This window comes from Cryptomeria japonica, chromosome 11 (genome assembly GCF_030272615.1).
Source record: "Cryptomeria japonica chromosome 11, Sugi_1.0, whole genome shotgun sequence".
NCBI lineage: Eukaryota > Viridiplantae > Streptophyta > Pinopsida > Cupressales > Cupressaceae > Cryptomeria > Cryptomeria japonica.
This window is the reverse complement of record NC_081415.1, coordinates 711,967,048-711,986,186: the sequence shown is the minus strand read 5'-3', so window position 1 is coordinate 711,986,186 and position 19,139 is coordinate 711,967,048. Positions and strand designations below refer to the sequence as shown.

At 35.9% G+C, this 19,139-nt stretch overlaps 1 protein-coding gene across 1 annotated transcript; it reads left to right on the top strand.

The window, feature by feature from the left end:
- The first annotated feature begins 10,696 nt into the window (after positions 1-10,696).
- On the top strand, positions 10,697-11,947 carry LOC131061370 (probable sarcosine oxidase). Its single transcript, XM_057995016.2, has one exon. The coding sequence runs from the start codon at positions 10,697-10,699 to the stop codon at positions 11,945-11,947; it is 1,251 nt and encodes a 416-aa protein (XP_057850999.2).
- The last annotated feature ends 7,192 nt before the right edge of the window (positions 11,948-19,139 follow it).

Below are 19,139 nucleotides of genomic sequence, written 5' to 3'. Positions count from 1 at the left end.
AATATTTGGTTTAGGGAGAAGACCAAGTCCATCATGACGAGGAGGTATAGGTCTACTCTTAGGAAGTTTATTAGGTATAGACATAGTCACATCCATAGGGATGGGTTGGGAATCTTCTTGAGGAAAGACATTAGTTTTATCTTTCAAAGGAAGAACTTCCTTCTCAAGAATGATAGGAATGTCAAGTTTAGGTGTTCTAGGTTCACTTAGAGATAAGATCATATCTGTTTTCCACTTTTGATAAGATTTGAAAAGATGATCACTTCGCGGAGGAAGAGATTGGAATTGTTTAGGCCAAAAGTAATCTAAAGGAACACTAGAAGTTCTTTCAGCTGGTTTAAAGAGACTATGATTGACAGTAACAACTTCACCATTATGGGGAAATTTCAAACACTTATGAATAGGAGAAGCAATAGCTTTCATGGAAGATAGCCAAGGATAGCCAAGCTTCACACGAAATTGTTCGGAAGATGGAATAATAGCAAAGTTCACATCAAGGGATTTGTTATGGACTTCAATAGGCAATGTAATAGAACCAATTGTAGGAGAAGAAAATGCATCAAATAATTTCACAATCACATCTGTTTTGTCATAGATCACTTGATTCAATTGCAAAGTAAAAAGAAATTCTTCAGTAATAACATTAATCATGCACGAAGGATCAATAAGCACTCCACGACAAGGTGTATTCTTAACTTTTGCAACTATGTATAAAGGACCATCAGGTGCCCTAATGGTTTCGCTAGAATCAAATGTGATGGAAGGTTCTTCAGGGATTTCTTGCTGCTCTACAAAGTTAATCACATTCGGAGTCATAGACACAAGACCATCAGATGAGAGAGAGGAATGATTAGTCTCAATCGCATTAGAGGTATGAGAAGGCAATGGATCAGTGAAAATCTAAAGATTTTGGTTAGGAGGAGCTACAGATGTATTGCCTTTATCATTCACTCCAGAAACAGAGATAGTATTATTATCAATCAAATCTTGAATTTTACCCTTTAAAGAAAAACATTTTTCAGTATCATGCCCAGGCTGACGATGAAATTGACAAAAAGCTTTGTTATCAAAATAAGGTGAAGTAATCTTTGCAGGATCAATTTGTCTTATAGGAGGAAGAGTAAGCACATTTTGTTTCAATAACTTATTCATAATACTATGCAATGATTCATTCAAAGGAGTATACTTTCTTTCTTTCTTGAAAAATTTAGAAATAGGAGGCACACCTGATGCTGCATTCACATTGTTGTTGATGATGTTTTCATTGAATTTGATGGAATCTCTGTTCGGTTTAAACTTCCCAAATGGTTGTTGACTGCTATCACCCTTATCACTCGGAGCCATAGGATGTGATTGTTCCATTTGACTCACAGTCAGTTGATAATTGTGAAGAGTGGTGCACAACTGTTGGAAAGAAGTAAACTCAGAAAACAGAAGTTTGTCTCGAATATCTTTTTGTAAATTAGAAATAAAGATTCTTTGAATATCATTATCAGGCACTGGAAAAGAAATTTGAGCATACAAATGCTTATATCTACCAATGAAATCAGTCACTTTTTCTTTAATACCTTGTTTACAATGCATTAAATCAATCAAAGTAATTTTAGGACTTATATTGTTTTGAAATTGTTGAATGAAAGCATTTGCAAGTTGTTCGAAAGAAGTAATAGAATAAGAAGGCAACGAGCAATACCATTGTAGGGCTTTGTCTCTTAATGTTCTAGTAAACAGTTTTGCAAGCAACCTTTGGTCATAAGCAAAATCAGTACAAATTGTTTGAAAAGTCTTAACATGTGTTAGAGGATCTCCTTTACCATTATAAAGCTCCAAATGCGGGATTTCAACATGTTTAGGAGGGATAACTCGAACAATGTCAAGAGAAAGTGGGCTCGCAACGTCAAATGTGGGCACACTAAACTTAGATTGATTCATAGAGGCAATTTGTTGTTGTAAAGAAGAGACAGTTTGTGCAAGATTGTTAATGGTCGCTTCAGTCGAAGAGTTCATATTGGATGTGTTAGATTGAGATGGAGGTGTTATGTTATTGAAAGAAGGTAGAGAGTAAGGTGGTGGGACCCTATGATAATTAGTCATAGGAGATGATTGGAAAGGAGGAACACTACAAGGAGGAATGGAATGATTAAACGAATTGCCCCCTTGCGTCACGTTCATTTGTGGAGATATAATAGGGACACTCATTGAAGGAATGAATGAAGAAGTCGGATTGAATGAAGGAATAGGGTTAATTGAAGAAGAGGGATTGCCCCCATGACTGGTGATCACAGGGGGAATATCTTGTATAGAAGTAGTCATTATGTTTGATGTAAAGGTAGGTATGCTAGCAATAGGAGTTGTCAAAGGAATAGAATGATTGTCTTGAGTGGGAGGTTGTGTATAACCTAAAGATTCGGCACAACTCTTTATAGGCATCACATTCGAATCCACAATGTGTGCAATACCACGCAAAATATCAATTCCATTCTTATCACTTTGAAGCATGCATTTTAGACCCTCAATTAAAGGAAGAGCTTGACTATCGGGATACTCATGAGACATCCATTCGTGAAAATCATCAAATTGGTTATCCAATTTTGAAAGTTGTTCTACAGAAACCTCATGGAGAGCTTCTTCATCATTAGGAGGATTAGAGGAATTACCCATGTCCTCGTTAAAAAGGCTATTCAAATTAGGTTCCATCTCCTCAGTAGTTAAACCTCGGAAAGACTTAATTCTACGGCTTCGTCTAACGGGAATAGTGTAAGTAGGGCTTATTGTTGTAAAACTCATGCACTAGAAAGAGAGAGAAGATTTTGAATTTAGAGGTAGCAACTTTCAGTAAAATCAGCCAATCTTCTGGATTTAAGCTGTTAAATGCAGTCACAACAGTCTCCCGAAATTTCGAAAAAAAAGTCCAGGACCGTGGCGCCCGGAGTGCAACACGATCCCTGCAACTTTTTTCAAAATTTGCAGGGATGAAAGGTATGATGATTTTAGAGCTAATCTGAAAAAATTGAGTGATTTTACAATCTGTAGATAGGCCAAATTAAAGTTGCAAATTCAAAATTGAACCCTATCAAGATTGCCGAAAAATGCAAAATTTGAATTTTGAAAAAGAGAGGGAAACTGAAATTTTGAATTTTATGATTTTAGAGGGAATGTCAAGAGCAATGCAAATTTTGAAATTTGAAAATTGACTCAATTTCACGCAAAATTCAATTTTGAAAGCAGAAATCAAAGTTGTTGTAATTAAGCACTTAATTTCAAAAGTCACAAAATGCAAGAATTTGAATAAAGCACTGAAATTTTTTAATGAATGATAACACACTTTTTAGGTTTATGATAATAAAAACGCAATTTTGACACAAAATTTTAATTTCAATGATTTTTGAATGATTAGAAACCTTAGACCAAGCAATCGCAAGACCAACTTTGACTGTAATTTTGAAAGTGTTATAATTGACAAAATCAGCCAAAATTCTGGATTTTAGCAGGAAAATACAGCAAGATCTCGCTCCCGAAATTTTGGAAAAAATGTCGGGACGATGGCGCTCGGAGTGCAACACGGTCCTCGCAACTTTTTTCCAAATTTTCAGGGATAAAAGATATTGTGATTTTATTGCGGAATCCAAAGTTACAGCTGATTTGGAGATGTTTTGATTGGTCAAATTGTCGGACAAAGGTTGAATTAAGAGGGTTTCAAAAATTAGGGTTTTGACATTTAACCACTTAATTTTCAGAATTAAAGCACAAATATGAATTGATAATTTGTAATAGAAGGGCAGATCTGAAACAGGCATTAACATTTAGACATTTCACAAGTTCAATTACTAAAAAGAAAATTTAGGGTTTTTATGCAATCACCTCTAAAATTTTGCAAAAGATCAAACATGGAAATGTAATCAACTTTTTCAGATCTAAGCATGAAAAATCAGAAAGGATGTTCACGTCGGGTTCACCAAAATGTAAAGCGGAAAAATCGCGGTCGAACCCTAGTTGTTCTCCCCTCTTCCAACTCCGAGGAGAGAGAAGGGAGGTTCGCTAGGATTCGATGGTTTTCACTTAGGGGAGAGACTTTACATTCAAAAGAGGGGTTGAAACTCATAAGATCCAATCCCACGCAATGCAAGATTGGATGCTAAATGAATTTCAAGGGTTAGGAAAGCAAGGCTACCCTCTTTTGTAAAGAAATGTTGTTAAGGAAATTAAGCTAAGCATGCATAGAAAGTCATAAAGATTCACTTATAAACTAAGTTCGGGTTATAGGATGAAGCTGCGGACCTGGAATTAGCAGTAAAATGTCGATACGGCGCTGTCCTGCAAATTTGAGCAAAAGTTGTCGGGACGATGGCGCTCGGCGCCACGGTCCTCCGAAAAATCCACGAAACGAAGGGGGATCTGTTTGTCTCTGCACAAGGATTCCAGATCTTCAATTTCAGCCGCGTACCTGCAACCTTGTTCTAAGGATGTTGGTATCCTTATATGCGAAGGTTTAGATGTTGTATGTTGTATGTTGTAGTAATATGTTGTATGTGATCTCCTCTTCAATGGTTGAATCCTTGTCTTGAATGCAACACTTAGCCTTGAATGGAGACTTGAAATGATCAATTGCTTGAAAGAATGCTTGAATGCTTGAATGCTTGAGTATAATTTCCACGCTTTTGTACACATATCCTCTTTATCCCCATCCCCAATGAGAGAGAAAAATGTAGTTTATATACTTGTCATTTAGGGCTGATAGACCGATTTTCCCGACCTTAGGCCGACCAGGGAAAGTTAATTTCCAAATTGCAAACAAAAAGACCCGAGCCCCTTAGGAGACCGGGCCCAAAATAGGACCCAGGGACCAGGGCGCTCGGCGCCATGGTCCTGAGGACCAGGGTGCCGGGCGCCCTGGTCCTGAGGGACCAGGGCGCTGGGCGCTCTAGTCCCACCTCCCGGGACATCAGGGTGCAAGGAGGTTCAGGCCAGGGTACTTGAAAAATGCAGTTTTCAGTGTCGTGAGCAAGTTTCAGGGTCTCCATTCAGGTTGCGTGTTGCGTCGCCATCGTGAAGACCGAAATGCAGTCGAAATTGCAAGTGTCGCAATTTTAGGACGCTACAGTACACTTTTTAAATTTCATCTTCAGCTAATTATTTTCTTTGTCAATGTCTTTTCTTAATGCAAAAATCTATGATTCAAGTTTCTCACAATCCTTACCTTTGTTTCACAGCCTCTCTGTCAACACTTCTTCAATCCTCTTCACCTCTTCTATTTTTATTTTCATCTCAATAACTATCCTCTCCACTTTTTCAAGTTTTTGAGTTAACTTCTCAAAGTTATTCACTTCTCTAGCTATTGTCTTCTTCAATCCTTTTATCTTAGTGAAAAACAATTATTTCACTACATCATCATCATCTAACCTCTTTATGGTATTTCTAACTGGAGTCTCTAAGGTCATTAATAGAGCTTTCTCACCACTATTCTTGGTAGAGTTTCATTATTCTTCATCATCAAATGATCTACTATCTTCATTCACAAAGAAGCTCTTTTTACTTTTTCTAAACTTCTTCTTTTTGTTGAAATACTTTTTCCCTTTCTTTGAACCTTCAATGTTAGAATCCTTATAGGGGAATTTATCCATAAGGTGTCTTGTCTCTCCAAAATTAAAATATTTGAAAGATAATTTACCCTTGTACTTATCGAAACTTCTTTGCAATCTTTTGACAAAGTTTGCTTCTTCCAGATCTAATTCATCATTAGAAACTGACTCATATTCTTTCTTGGACACCTTGAAAGAAGCTTCCTTTCTTATGGATATTTCATTGTCAAATCTCACCTCAAAAGAAGTCATTGATCCATGCAACTCATCTTAAGTTAACTTGTTTAGATCTTTAGCTTCTTTAATTGTAACCACCTTACGATCAAATATTGGTACTAGGGATTGAGTATCTTCTTCACTATAACTAGTTCTTTAACTCTTCACCAAGTCCTCTAATAGAAAAAACTATTCTATCCATAGAGAAAAAATGAAACAATATTTTCATCATCCTTCATCCTCAAACCTTCAAACTGAGCTCTACAAGTATAGAGTTTTTATTCCTTGACCTTTTCATCTCATAGATTGTATGCAACTTGACCGGATACATCCTTAGCTATTTTGCACTGCATCACTTTCACATACTCTAAGCTATTCAAACTACAAATAATAGCATTCCTAGCCCTAACATTATTCTCACAAGCTTTCTTATTAGTTTGATCCCTTAGGGAATTCTTAGGAAACTCATAACCATCTATAATAGATTGCCAAACTTCAAAACCTAGAGCCATTATGTAGGACTCCATCCTTTCACTCCAAAGAGAATAATTGGATCCATCAAACAAAGGTGCATTCAATTTGAAGACAAACCTTCCTGAGCAATTGACTATGCTATCTCAGATCTACCTCAAGCTATTAAGCTTTTATCCAAGGAAGATTTCATTGATACCAATTGAAGATTGCACAATATATTAAGAGGGGGTTGAATCAGTATATCTAATTTTCATTATATGTTAAACATTAATTACTATAAATAACTTCTCCAATCAATACCAAATCTACTTAACCTAAATTTCTCAATTATGCAACAATTTAAAACACATAAACCAACACACATTCACACAATGAACAGTAGATATATGTGGAAACCCAAGATGGTAACTTCCCAGTTCCAACCTCAAAAATAATGGATCACTTAAAAAGATTTAGCAGGCACCAACCTACCAGAGACACCAATCCCCTTAATGTATTGTGAGCACCAACCCACTAGAGACACCAATCTCATATCCCTAGGTCTGAGAAACAACTTAGTAACTAGGACCTCAATCTCAACAATATGAATGTTATGATTTCAGTACCTTTAACATATAGCTTGCCTTTGGTCAAATCAACCTTCTTACACTCTCCTATGTAGCTTATAATGTTCTAAAAATGACACCCATGAATCAGGAAACTACACTCTTATCTCATCCTCCAATTCGCATGATTAAGAACACCATTCTAAAATGAATCTAGGGCACATAAATATGTGTCACAATTACAATTATAATTACAAGTTGTCTTGATACATAATTTAATCATCTTCAAGTTGTCCACACAACTCTAGAAAAACATGTAGTAGGCCAAGTCTAATTAGCCCATACACAATCTTATACATGGGAACTTGCCACACACTTCACATGGTAGCTTAAGTTGGTCCAAAAGGTTATCCATATGTAATCTTTGATAGACACACACACTACACTTCATATACAACTTGGCTACATCAAATGTGAAATAGATCCAACCCAAGAAGCTTGTGCACGATTCCACACAAGAAAATACGCCATGCAATCTTCTCATTAGGTCCATCATGGACTTATGTCTATATAATTGAATTGTAGACTTCTTAATCTTTCTACTAAAAACTCATAATGAGAAATCATTCCTACACATATCTCTAAGTATAAGAGATATCTAACCTCACACAATCCTCTCTTGTATTCATGAGCATCTAATTGATCGATCCATGCCAACTTCATATACAACCTAACAAATAATCAAACTCCAAGAAAATGATCAATACTCAAAACCAAAGAGAACCACATGCCCCCAAAGGAAGGTCATAACCAACACCTTCACTAAAGACTCCTAGAGTCCTCCATAGAGACCAAGACATTGACATATCTAAATAATAGGAAAATAACCAACCTATATCAATAGATCCAAAAATATCCATGAACTCTAATTGCATGCCAAATGTAGGTAATAGGAGCTTCTCGTGACACTAACAACCATTGTGAAAGATCATCCATTTCAATTTGATAAAACCACATCTATACCAAAGATCCCATTGAAATTTATATCAAACCATATATAGAATCATGCTAAAAAGAATTGTCCTAATAAAAGATCATCCATGGATCTCACATAGTTAAACTACACATTGAAATGCTAATAGCTTTGAAACAAAAGCCAAGATCTTGAAGTAATAAGATAAAACTATGTAATTACACAAAACTCCCACTAAAAGTGTTGTGGTATGCATGGCGTCATGATGAACTTCACTATTAAAGCTCCATTGAAAATGAAAAGAGTCTCTCATGCACCATAGCTAACTACTACAAGTCCCAATAAACAACTATATTAGGTACTTCAAATAACCATCTCTTTGTATCACTAAAATAAACATATCAATAGAATGAGGTGACCAAGAAAGGATAACCAAATAGAATGCATTAGATAATTCACAAGATCTACACACATATATAACATCTTCAAGGATAGAAGCATGACCTATGCTCCAATATGAATAAAAAGATTCAAAACCACAATGGTAAAATGTAGAATAGAGACAACCAAAGATAACTTGTAGATTTTCAAGACTCAACCACCAAATCAACTCTAGACCTAATTTGCCAAATAAATCCACACTAGAGGAACCCAAATTTTAGGAACCTAATAAGGAACCATGCAAATCTATACCCATTTCCATCTAGAACACCCTAAACATATATATATATATATATATATATATATATATATATATATATATATAAAACACATATTTTGGTTACCATGTAGAACTTGCAAAACCTTTTATGTATATCTAAATCTACTTAAATATCTAGAAATTCACAATTACCAACACCACCAAATATGTCATCTGAATAATTGAATATCATAGATCTACAAACCCACAACCTTTTGAAACAAGTAAACTATAAAACCTACATATCCAAAATAACAATGAATATGAAAAAGGAGAAACAAAGTTGTTTGGGAGTATCTAGGTCATAAATGGACCAACTCCATAACCCAAAAGAAAAATGAGGAACCATATTTTTGGGAATTGCCAAGGCACAAGAGGACCAACTTCATAACCCACATGCAACTAGTGGCTATTCACCCAATGCTTTCATGTAAATAAGGGCTAAATTCATGAACCCAACATACACACTCCATTTTGTAGTCTAAAGAGTAGGTATTTTTCCACTAGGGGCCAAAATCACTTGCCCAATGTGAACACCTGCACATTGTAGATAACCACAAGGTAAAGGAACATAACCACCATGCAAGATGATAGTCACATGGTGCCAAATAGGAGTTCCAAGTAACCACCATGTAGGAAGCAAACACATGACTAACTTCATGAAAAATAAGATACACAACCATGATCTTCCAATGCTCAACATAGATCCCACTGAGAATATCCATCCAGGACCTCAATTCCAAATTTCAATTTCGCAAATTTTTAAAACAATGTTAGCACATGAAAGATCCACTACAACCCATAAGACTCCAACATTCCAAGAAAAGTAAACAAACCCTTCTTACAAGTCCAATCGCTCTTACACCAATCTAGCTTGATACCATATGTTAAGAATTTCAATCACTAAACCAACTATTTATGCCAAAGCGTCATTATCAAGTTATAATACAAATTAGTGAGATACAATGCATAGACTACTACACTATAAAAGTCCAAAATTTGTATGCAAATATTAATTTATGTATTCTTAATCTTAGAATTACTATGAAAAGATTTAGTGGATTCAACAAATAGAAAAAATAGCAAACACCATTATTGCATCACAAAACATGAGATTTGTAGGTTGAAACCCTTGTAGAAAAGAATGCTACTAGAAAGAGAGGCCAAGCATGTATTAAAACTGAAAAAAAAATACAATTCAATCCGACTTCCATTCTTCTTTTTACCTCCAATCATTTATATAAACTTATGAACAATCTCAACACATCGAACTCTCTATTTTGTTCCTGGAAACCTTGAACCTATTTATTCAATTCCACCTTTTCAATTCCACCTTTTCAATTATACTTAATCGTATATTTACCACTATGCAAAATTAAAGATGGCACCCAAAATCTTTCTAGGATTTGAAAGATTTCACAAATGCACTCCAAAGGTCTTTGTCCTCACTTGTGCAATAGGACACATCAAAAGATATCCAAAAGATTTGTGTCCCCACCTTAGGCAATATCTACGAAAAAAGCACCTTGATAAAAACAATCTTATCAGAATGTGTTTTGCTCTCTGAAAAGACAATACCCTACCTTGGAGCCACAACCTGCAGTATAGGAAGTCATGGCCCTGTTTGTGACCCTTTGTTTTGACATTGACTACTGAAAGGAAAGGTTTAGACCCATTAAAAGACACCAACCCTAAAGACAAGAAATGCAAAAAACAAAATAAAGAAATGGAACATAAATGTCATAACAACCTCTTGGCTCCCTTTAAGTGTCCATCTTGAATCTTTCACCCAGAAAAAGCAAAATGCTATGGTTGGCTGCAGCAAAGTATACCCAAGACAAAAACCACTACCCATTAAAGATGAATAATAAATTTATATGTACATGTGACACCAGTAATTTATGAAAAACTAAAAGAAATCAGAGCGGAGAAGGATCTTATGCCGACAGATCCACACTAGTGGCGCAAATTTCCTGTAAAAAATGTTATACAGGATGGTCTACATGCTCTCCAAACTCTATGTAACACACCCTAACATGTTTGGACATCCAATAGATATGCTAAACAAAACTTTATCCTTCTGTTGATCTACGAAGGATTGAAATTCTTTCCGTTTCCGAGAGTGAGAGTGTATGCAGATAATGTTCGTAGTCTTGTGAATAGAAGTATCCCAGGCAAATACACAACATAAGTTGACACAGGAAGAGTAATGGGTGAGATCGCAGGTGAATATGAAACAATTGTTGTAGGAGCAGGTATAATGGGCAGTTGCACTGCCTATCAAATTGCCAAGAGAGGCAAGTCTGTTCTTCTTCTGGAGCAATATGATTTTCTACACCACAGAGGCTCGTCACATGGGGAATCCAGAACTATAAGAGAAACTTATGCAGAAGAATACTATGCTGCAATGATGGATGAGGCTTTTTCCCTCTGGGAAGAAGCTCAGCAGGAAAGTGGGTACAGAGTTCACATCAAAACCAATCAGCTAGACATTGGTTCAGTCCAAGACAGGAGCCTCCAATCTGTCATAGCTGTCTGCAGAAAACTAGGGATACCCCATGAAGTTCTAAATACAGAACAAGCTTCCTTAAGATACAAAGTATTAAATTTGCCTAAGGATTGGATTGCTGTTGTCACAAATAGAGGAGGGATACTGCGAGCCTCCAAGGCAGTTGCAATGTTTCAGTCTTTAGCCTTGAAGAATGGAGCCACTCTTAGAGACAATGCCCGAGTCATGAAAATTACTAACGGGTGGAAATTGAGTGATGGGTTGGATGGTGTTTTGGTGTGCACCAACAGGGGCTCTGTACTTGGAAGGAAATGCGTGATCGCTGCAGGTGCTTGGGCTCAGAAACTTGCTAAAGAAATAGCAGATATTGAACTGCCCGTTCAACCTGTTAATACTCCTATTGCATATTGGAGAATTGAGGAGGGTTTGGACAGCTTTTCGCCTGAAAAAGGGTTCCCCACATTTGCTTCTTATGGCGATCCCTATCTTTATGGGACGCCCTCTTGGGAATACCCTGGTTTGCTCAAGGTGTCAATCAGTGGAGGTAACCCATGCGATCCGGACAAGAGGACTTTTGTTCCTGATTTGGATGTACTAAGAAAAAAGCTAAGCCCTTGGTTAGCTGAGGGTTTTAGAGGGCATATTATGTCAGAGAACCCTGTTGTTGCAGAGGCATGCATGTGTTCAATGTCTCCAGATGAAGACTTCATCCTTGATTTTTTGCCGTTGACAAAGACCTCATTGTCAAGAGACAAGTCCCCTATCTTGATTGCTTGTGGATTCTCTGGCCATGGATTTAAAATGGGTCCTTTAGTGGGACGGATAATGGCAGATCTTGCCCTCAAAGGAGAAGCCCATGGGATACCCTTGCAGTATTTTTCTATTGAACGTTTTCTTAAAAGTACCAGAGGCAATGTCAAGGACTACGAGAACAAGTTTGACATTATATAAGGCCTCAAATTGCAGAGTGGATAGAAATATAACTGCTTGAATGTCAATTGCATTTCGAATTTCCCCAAGGATATTGCTGGGTTACAACTTGCTGACATGAAGACTGATAACGTAGGTAATTGGCAACATGTCCTCTGACTAGCAATAATTTAAGATCACAATTTGTCTTTTGATGTCAAATCTTTCAATTGCATGACATGATTGTTCAGTTTGAAGGACAAATAGAGCTTAGAGGATACTATATATAGCATGTAGTAGTTAGTATTTGGAATTCATCTCTTGTTCAGCATTGATTTCTTGTTATTCAGCATATGTAACTGTTCAGCCTCGTTTACTTGGTTGAAATATGTACATAAGGTTCTGAGAAGCCTTTATTATGGTAATCTCAAGATTTTAACCCTGCTCAACCCTTCAATTTACTCAGAGGCAGTTCTAAACCTTGGTCACACTCTTACAATTCTTCCCAATTACCATTTCAGCACAACCACTCTGCGTATGTTAATGCATTGACTAAAATATATCAGAATAAATTTATCTTGGTTGCATTCATCAATTGGCGCATTGATGCTTGTGTCAAGTCCCAAGAACTCAACCTAAAATTTGAATGCAGTTTTTTGTTTAATTAATGTCGGATGCACACACACAAAGTGCTCTTAAATTTTAGAATAAAATCTGACCATTTTTTTTAATATTTTTTTGACATTATTCAATAATTGGAAGATCTTCTCATCTTGTAGAAAGCTTTTGTTCCCCCTTAATGATTGTCTCATTATGCTATCTCTACAACTCATTAAATTATTTGTGCCATAAGGATTTAAGATGCTTAATCAGCTCGCTAACACATTTATTTTGTTAGTGCCATTTGGTTGCTGGAATTAGCATATTGATACAATGGCAAGCCTTTTAACTTAGAATCATCCCCATTCTGTTGGTTTGCTGGTGTCGCTGTCTCTTTTATTATTTGCAAATTGAATATTACTATGGTCAAAATGGCATTACCCGAGTCCAGTGAATCTTTTACTGGTCCTTGCAACTAGGAATACAGCTTCTTCCTGCATGCCTCACAACATCTTGCAATAGATGGCACAGTGCAACTTATTGCAAGATATGATGAGACTGGCCGCTGCTTCAAGTTCATCATTAATAATGCATTAAATTCTTGCAACATGTGTAAGGAGCTACAAAACAATCTGCAACAATGATTGCTTAAGGCATTCTGGCATATTATAGTTTTTCAGCTACCAAATTTCTCTTCTCTTTATGCTTTCCCCGTTATAATAGATCTTAAAGGAGTTAAAAAGCATCCCTGTTTTATTACTGACACTTTAACCTAAAAAATGTAGCAACAAGAGGATCAAATAGCTGGCTAAGATACAGTGAAGAGTGAGAAGAAAATAGAGTGTTACGAAAATGTGGAGGAAGTGCCTTCTAGAGAAAATGAGGCTGTTAAATGGGGATTAAATAGCTTAACAGATCTCTTCTAGCTTTTCACTGAGACATAGATGGGAGATAAATGTGAGTCCTGCAAAATTAAACTTTTTTGCGAGAAGCTGTTGCAGTAGAGACATCCTGTTTCACCATAACACATTTAATTAGAAATATTCAGGGATATTTTTGAATTTGGAAATCATTCAGGGACAAAAATGTATTTTCATCCTAGGATATGGAGAATGGAACCTGAAAGCTCGAAGTCATTATTGATTTGTTCATTCCGGTCTTCTATTTTTTTTAATCAGAGGAGTCCTGGAGGAGCTGGTGCATCTTCTTAAAATTGTTTCAAGTGAAATTCAATCAAAAATTAAAATCTTCCATTGTTTGTCATGTAGATGATAATAGACCAAAAGATTGCATGACATATATTCTTTTCTCCATTGAAGAAACCACTGAATCAGTTGTCTGGGAAGCCATATTTCAATAGAATTCTGTCAAGGATCTAAAAGCGTTCACAATGCTGTTTCTAGACCAAGAACCGGAAAAAAGAGCTGAAACATGGTGCAGGTGTTGGAAGGATTTCTGTCAAGGGGGTGACTTCTTACGTACAACACAAGGGGCGCAGTTTTCTCATATTTGAGAAGATCCAAGAAATTACGAACACCAGAAGAAAGGAAAATTTAGACATTTATAAGATCGTAGTTCATAGCAGAACAATATATGCAACATGGTTGATGAGTGTTATGTTGATATTTTAAGGAAAAGCAATTGCAGAAATCACCAGAACAATCCATACAAGAAACAACAAACCATATTGGTACAGCAGATAGATTATCCCTGCTATCTCTGATATAACAATTAGATGTACATGCAAAGATGATCTTATATCGGATCTACTACGATTAGTGCAATGTAATCAATGCTAAGTATGGATAGAGTATCTCTGCTGTCTCTGATAAAGTTGATGACAATTGTGCAAGGATGATCTCTGATCTGCAAGGGGGGGAGTTTACTCTGTTGTTTCTGATATGACAGCGTAAACTATGCTGCTTGGTTTGCTGTTTTTGATTAAGACTGTTAATATATGCAATGGTATATTGTATTGGTCTGATAAGACCCTCAATCTATGAATGCTTGCCTGGATGTATGATGATGTAGTGATTCTATATGATCTTCGGATATGGAAGGTTGCCTGTTTTATCTTGTGACTTGTAGCAAATCTGATAGGCGCTGTCTGATATGTTTCACTGGTAAATGTGCATCCAAAAGCCAAAGGCCGTTTACTCCAGGTGGGCGAATCCACAAAGGATGAACAAGAAATAAATATGTCCGATGATGATTGATTGAATGGGTTTGAACTCCATTATGTATCTTGCACGACGGGAAGGGTTGCCTTCTAAGAAATATGTCTTTTCTTAATTATTCTTCTCCATAAGCAATTCTCATCTCTTCGTGACAAATCGGTTTGTTTCCATAATCACTATTTGGCACTAATCATTCCAAGTCGCTGTCAAATAATTATTTAGATGATTTGAACTTGATGATAGATGAGCATTGATTATTTATGATTAATCGCACCCATTTGTAATAGGTTGTTACTTGATTAATATAATCATTTACTTGATTAACCAGTCGATGGATTCGATAAGTCTTCAATCAGTATTGTTTGACAACTCTCTTCAATCGATCTAATTGTTGATGATTTTGTGGGCTGACTGACTGTTATTTACTGGTCTTGACAGCCGCATGCCCTTCTTTGACAGTGTGCATTGTTCTTGGTAGCCTTTGCACCGATTGGATTCATGGTAATTGATACAACGATAATGAAGAATGTATGTTATAATGTTATGAAGTGATCTCCTTATATGATCGGTATGTCATTGATACATGCGGCCTTCATGATGAAGAGGGATTTGCATAAACGATCTCCATGATTACTACAACATTATGGTCACTGCTTCAGTGTGGATCGTACCTCCTTCATGTCATCTTGATGATGATGTTGAATGGTAAAATCGTTAAGTCTTATAAATAAGACTATTTTCCATTACAGGATCACCGCTTTGTTTTTTCTCTTGATCTCATATGTGCTTATCGATAGATTGATGTATGCAAAGGATGGGGACATCACATGGCATCCAAATCTGACAGAGAATGCAGAAGGAAAAAGTGAACAGGTGTTGCTGATGAGGACTGTTAAGCATTACCATCTTCAATCTCCCCCTTAATGCTTAATGATCTTAACCCCATCATTTGTCTTAGCTTTTCAAAATTTTCTTTTGAAACTGCTTTGGTAAGTATGTCTATAAGTTGTTTTACAAAATTTTAATTCAATCTTTCCCTAACTCACAACATTTCTAATATAATGATACCAGATATCGATATGTTTTGTTCTGTTGTGGAAAACTGGATTTTTGGTGATGGCAATTGTTGAGTTATTGTCACAATATATAGCAGTTGTAGTATTTTGTTTTTGTCCTTAAGTCTGCCATGATTCTCCTCAACCATATTGCTTAACAGGAAGCTGATATTGCAGCAATATATTCAGCTTCAGTTGAGGATAAAAATACTGATGGTTGTTTTTTTTTTGTAGACCAAGAGATGGCACCTGAACCCAAACTAAAAGAATAACTAGAAGTACTTTTTCTATCATCTATAGAACCAACCCAGTCACTGTCTGTATACCCAACTAAACTAAAATCATCTGTAGGTACATATAAAATTCGAAAATTACATGTGCCCTGAACATACCTTAGAACTCTTTTCATTGCACCAAAATGACATTTACTTGCATCTTGCATAAACCTTGAACATAAACTAACAACATACATGATGTCTAGTCTAGCAATAGGAGAAAATGTTTCAATATAATCAATACTTGGTTGCTGAGAAAAACCCTTTGCCACTTGTCTTGCTTTACATGTCTTTTAATGGATCTATCAGCTTTATATTAAGTTTTGTAAATCCATTTCAACTCAATAACATCTTTTTCAAGAGGAAGATCTGCTAACTCCTAGGGTTCATTTCTCTTAATGGAAGCAATTTTCTCATCCATTGCTTTAATCTTTTGGCAAATGCACACTCCAATGAGAAATTGTAGGTGATTGATGGTTTTGTCATTGATGACAACCTTGCAATCATATGATACCGGCAAGACAATATATCGACACTGGCAACGACAAACTCTACACTGGCACACAAAACACCGGTAAAGGAAGGATACTGACACCCTGGCTGACAGGAATTTTGTTTATAATGTATTTTGTAATTAATTGTAAAATCATTGTAAGCCAACATGGCAAGTTGTAATATGACTCATATATGTATGAGATCATTGTAGAACATTTTGTAATGATGTGATAGGCGAAATAAGGCAGATCTAATACGCGAATTATAGGTTAAGGGTTTATATATGAAGCAGAGCTAAAACCGGTACTGGATCTAGCATAGCAGATGCTAATTTGAAGCAGTACAAGACATTGGATTTGCGTAATCCATTTTGTTGACTTCTTATTTTGTAATTGAGCAGTGAGCTCTAGGCACTTGGCCCTCCTGCATGTGCAGGCCCCTATTGTAAGAGTAATATTCACTTATTGGCCAGTAAGCGAATATTGTGGGTCACAAATCCCACCGAGATTTTTTCCACATCGGGTTTTCTCGTTAAACTACTGTGTTATGGTGTGCTTTTCATGTTGTTATTGTTATTCTTGTTTACTACATTATTCTTGGCTTACTGATATACAGTATTGATATGCTTTACATGTTTTAAATCAAATAAATTCAATAACCGGTTAGATACTGATTCACCCCCCCTCTCAATATCTTTAGGAATCCTAACAATTGGTATCAGAGCTTGGTCCTCTATTTTCAGAAGCCTAACAGCTTGAGGAAGATCTTGACGCCGGTAGAGATGGATAACTTGAAGAAACAATTGGAAACAGCTCTTTCAGACTATGATGCAGAAAAATTGAAAAATATCAAACTTGAAGATGATCTAAAAGCTACTCAGGATATTATTCAAGCACTTCAAGAAAATCTTACCATTGCAAGAAATAAGAGAAGAGAACTTTGTGAAAAGATGCAGAATGAGAATGATGAAAAGGAAACTCTTAATGATCTGGTAAACAAACTGAGACAAGAAAGCAGTACTACAAAGAATGAAATGTAGGATATGACTATGAAATTTTGCAAAGAAATTGAAGATAGGAAGAAAAATGAAGAAGATCTGACTAGAATACTGAATGATGCTGCAAATTAAAACAAAAGACTTAGTTATGAAAATAATATGTTGAAGACAGATCTGATGCATACACAAAATGACTCAAATGAACTTATGAGGGTATGTGCACCAAGTTGTGGTACCAAAAGGGGGTCTTAAGATGCCACTTTTTTCTGAAATCAATAAAGTTTGAACTTCAACGAAAAATTGAAGATAGTTAGACTCCAAATTTGAAGATGCAACAAGAACAAGAGTCAGAATGCTTCGAGTCTACTTTCTAAACTACTAATTTTTTTTTTAAATGGTGGAGATTAAGGGCTTCAAAAAGGGGGGCCACAAAAAGTGGTCCTGTTTTTATGCAAAAAACATAACATAGCGTCTGTTGTGGCCCCCCTAAAATGTTAACTTTTTTTTTGAATTTTTAAAATCGCTTCGGTGAGAAATTAGCTAACACCTTGTAGTTTATGCCAGATTTTTCAACTAATTTTTTAATGAGTATATGATTTTTTACTAATTTTTGAAGTGGACACATCCTGAAAAACATAAATTTGAGTGTGCTCCCCCATCAAATCATTGATAATTAATCAAAAATGAAAACTTTTTTTTATAAAAATTGTGTAGAATGGAGTCTAGTTTCTAAAAATGTAAGTTTCTTCAAAATCCGATGAACGTGTAAAAAACTATAGCCAAAATAGTGCATGTTGGTTTTTGACCAAAAACAAACACACTAACAAAAGAAATTATAGATGAAAGCCTTAACGAAATCAAAATGTGAAAAGAATTACATGCTTAGATAGCTAAGAGAGAGATCAAGGTCTCTATGGTATTTTTTTCAGTTTTATTGAAACATGTGCAAACCTGATGGAGAGCATGGCCAAAAATATGTGAAATTTTCTAATCCTCTGTTAAAAACACGTCTTAGGCCTGAAATGGTTGTCCAACCCTTTGGGTTGGATGCCCAAGTACAATCCAACCCAAAGGGTTGGTAGTTCCCAATGCAGACCATTTGGCGAGCGCCAAATATGGTGCTCGCCAAATGAAAAAAAATGACTTTTCCCATTTGGTGCATGCCAAATTTGGCATGCGCCAAATGTCTTGCATTGTCCAATTTGAAGGTTTTGTGATGCAAATATATACATGAAATATAATATTTAAGTATAAGTCACTTTAAGTTATATTTCATGTATATATTGGTAGGATGTTTGAGAGTGGTTTGGCGCACGCCAAATGTCTTGCATTGTCCAATTTGAAGGTTTTGTGATGCAAATATATATATGAAATATAATATTTAAGTATAAGTCACTTTAAGTTATATTTCATGTATATATTGGTAGGATGTTTGAGAGTGGTTTCAACTCTATAGGAGTTATAATGTAGATTCTTGTTTTTAGAGGATCATATTGACTTTCATACTTAGTCAAATTTCAATAATCAACATTCTCCTATTAGCACTCTTTAGATCCGTATCTCACTATCTTTATCTTCCCTAAACTCTACACCTATCTCTATCCCTCTCGTGTCTCTCTCACTTCTTTCTTCCCT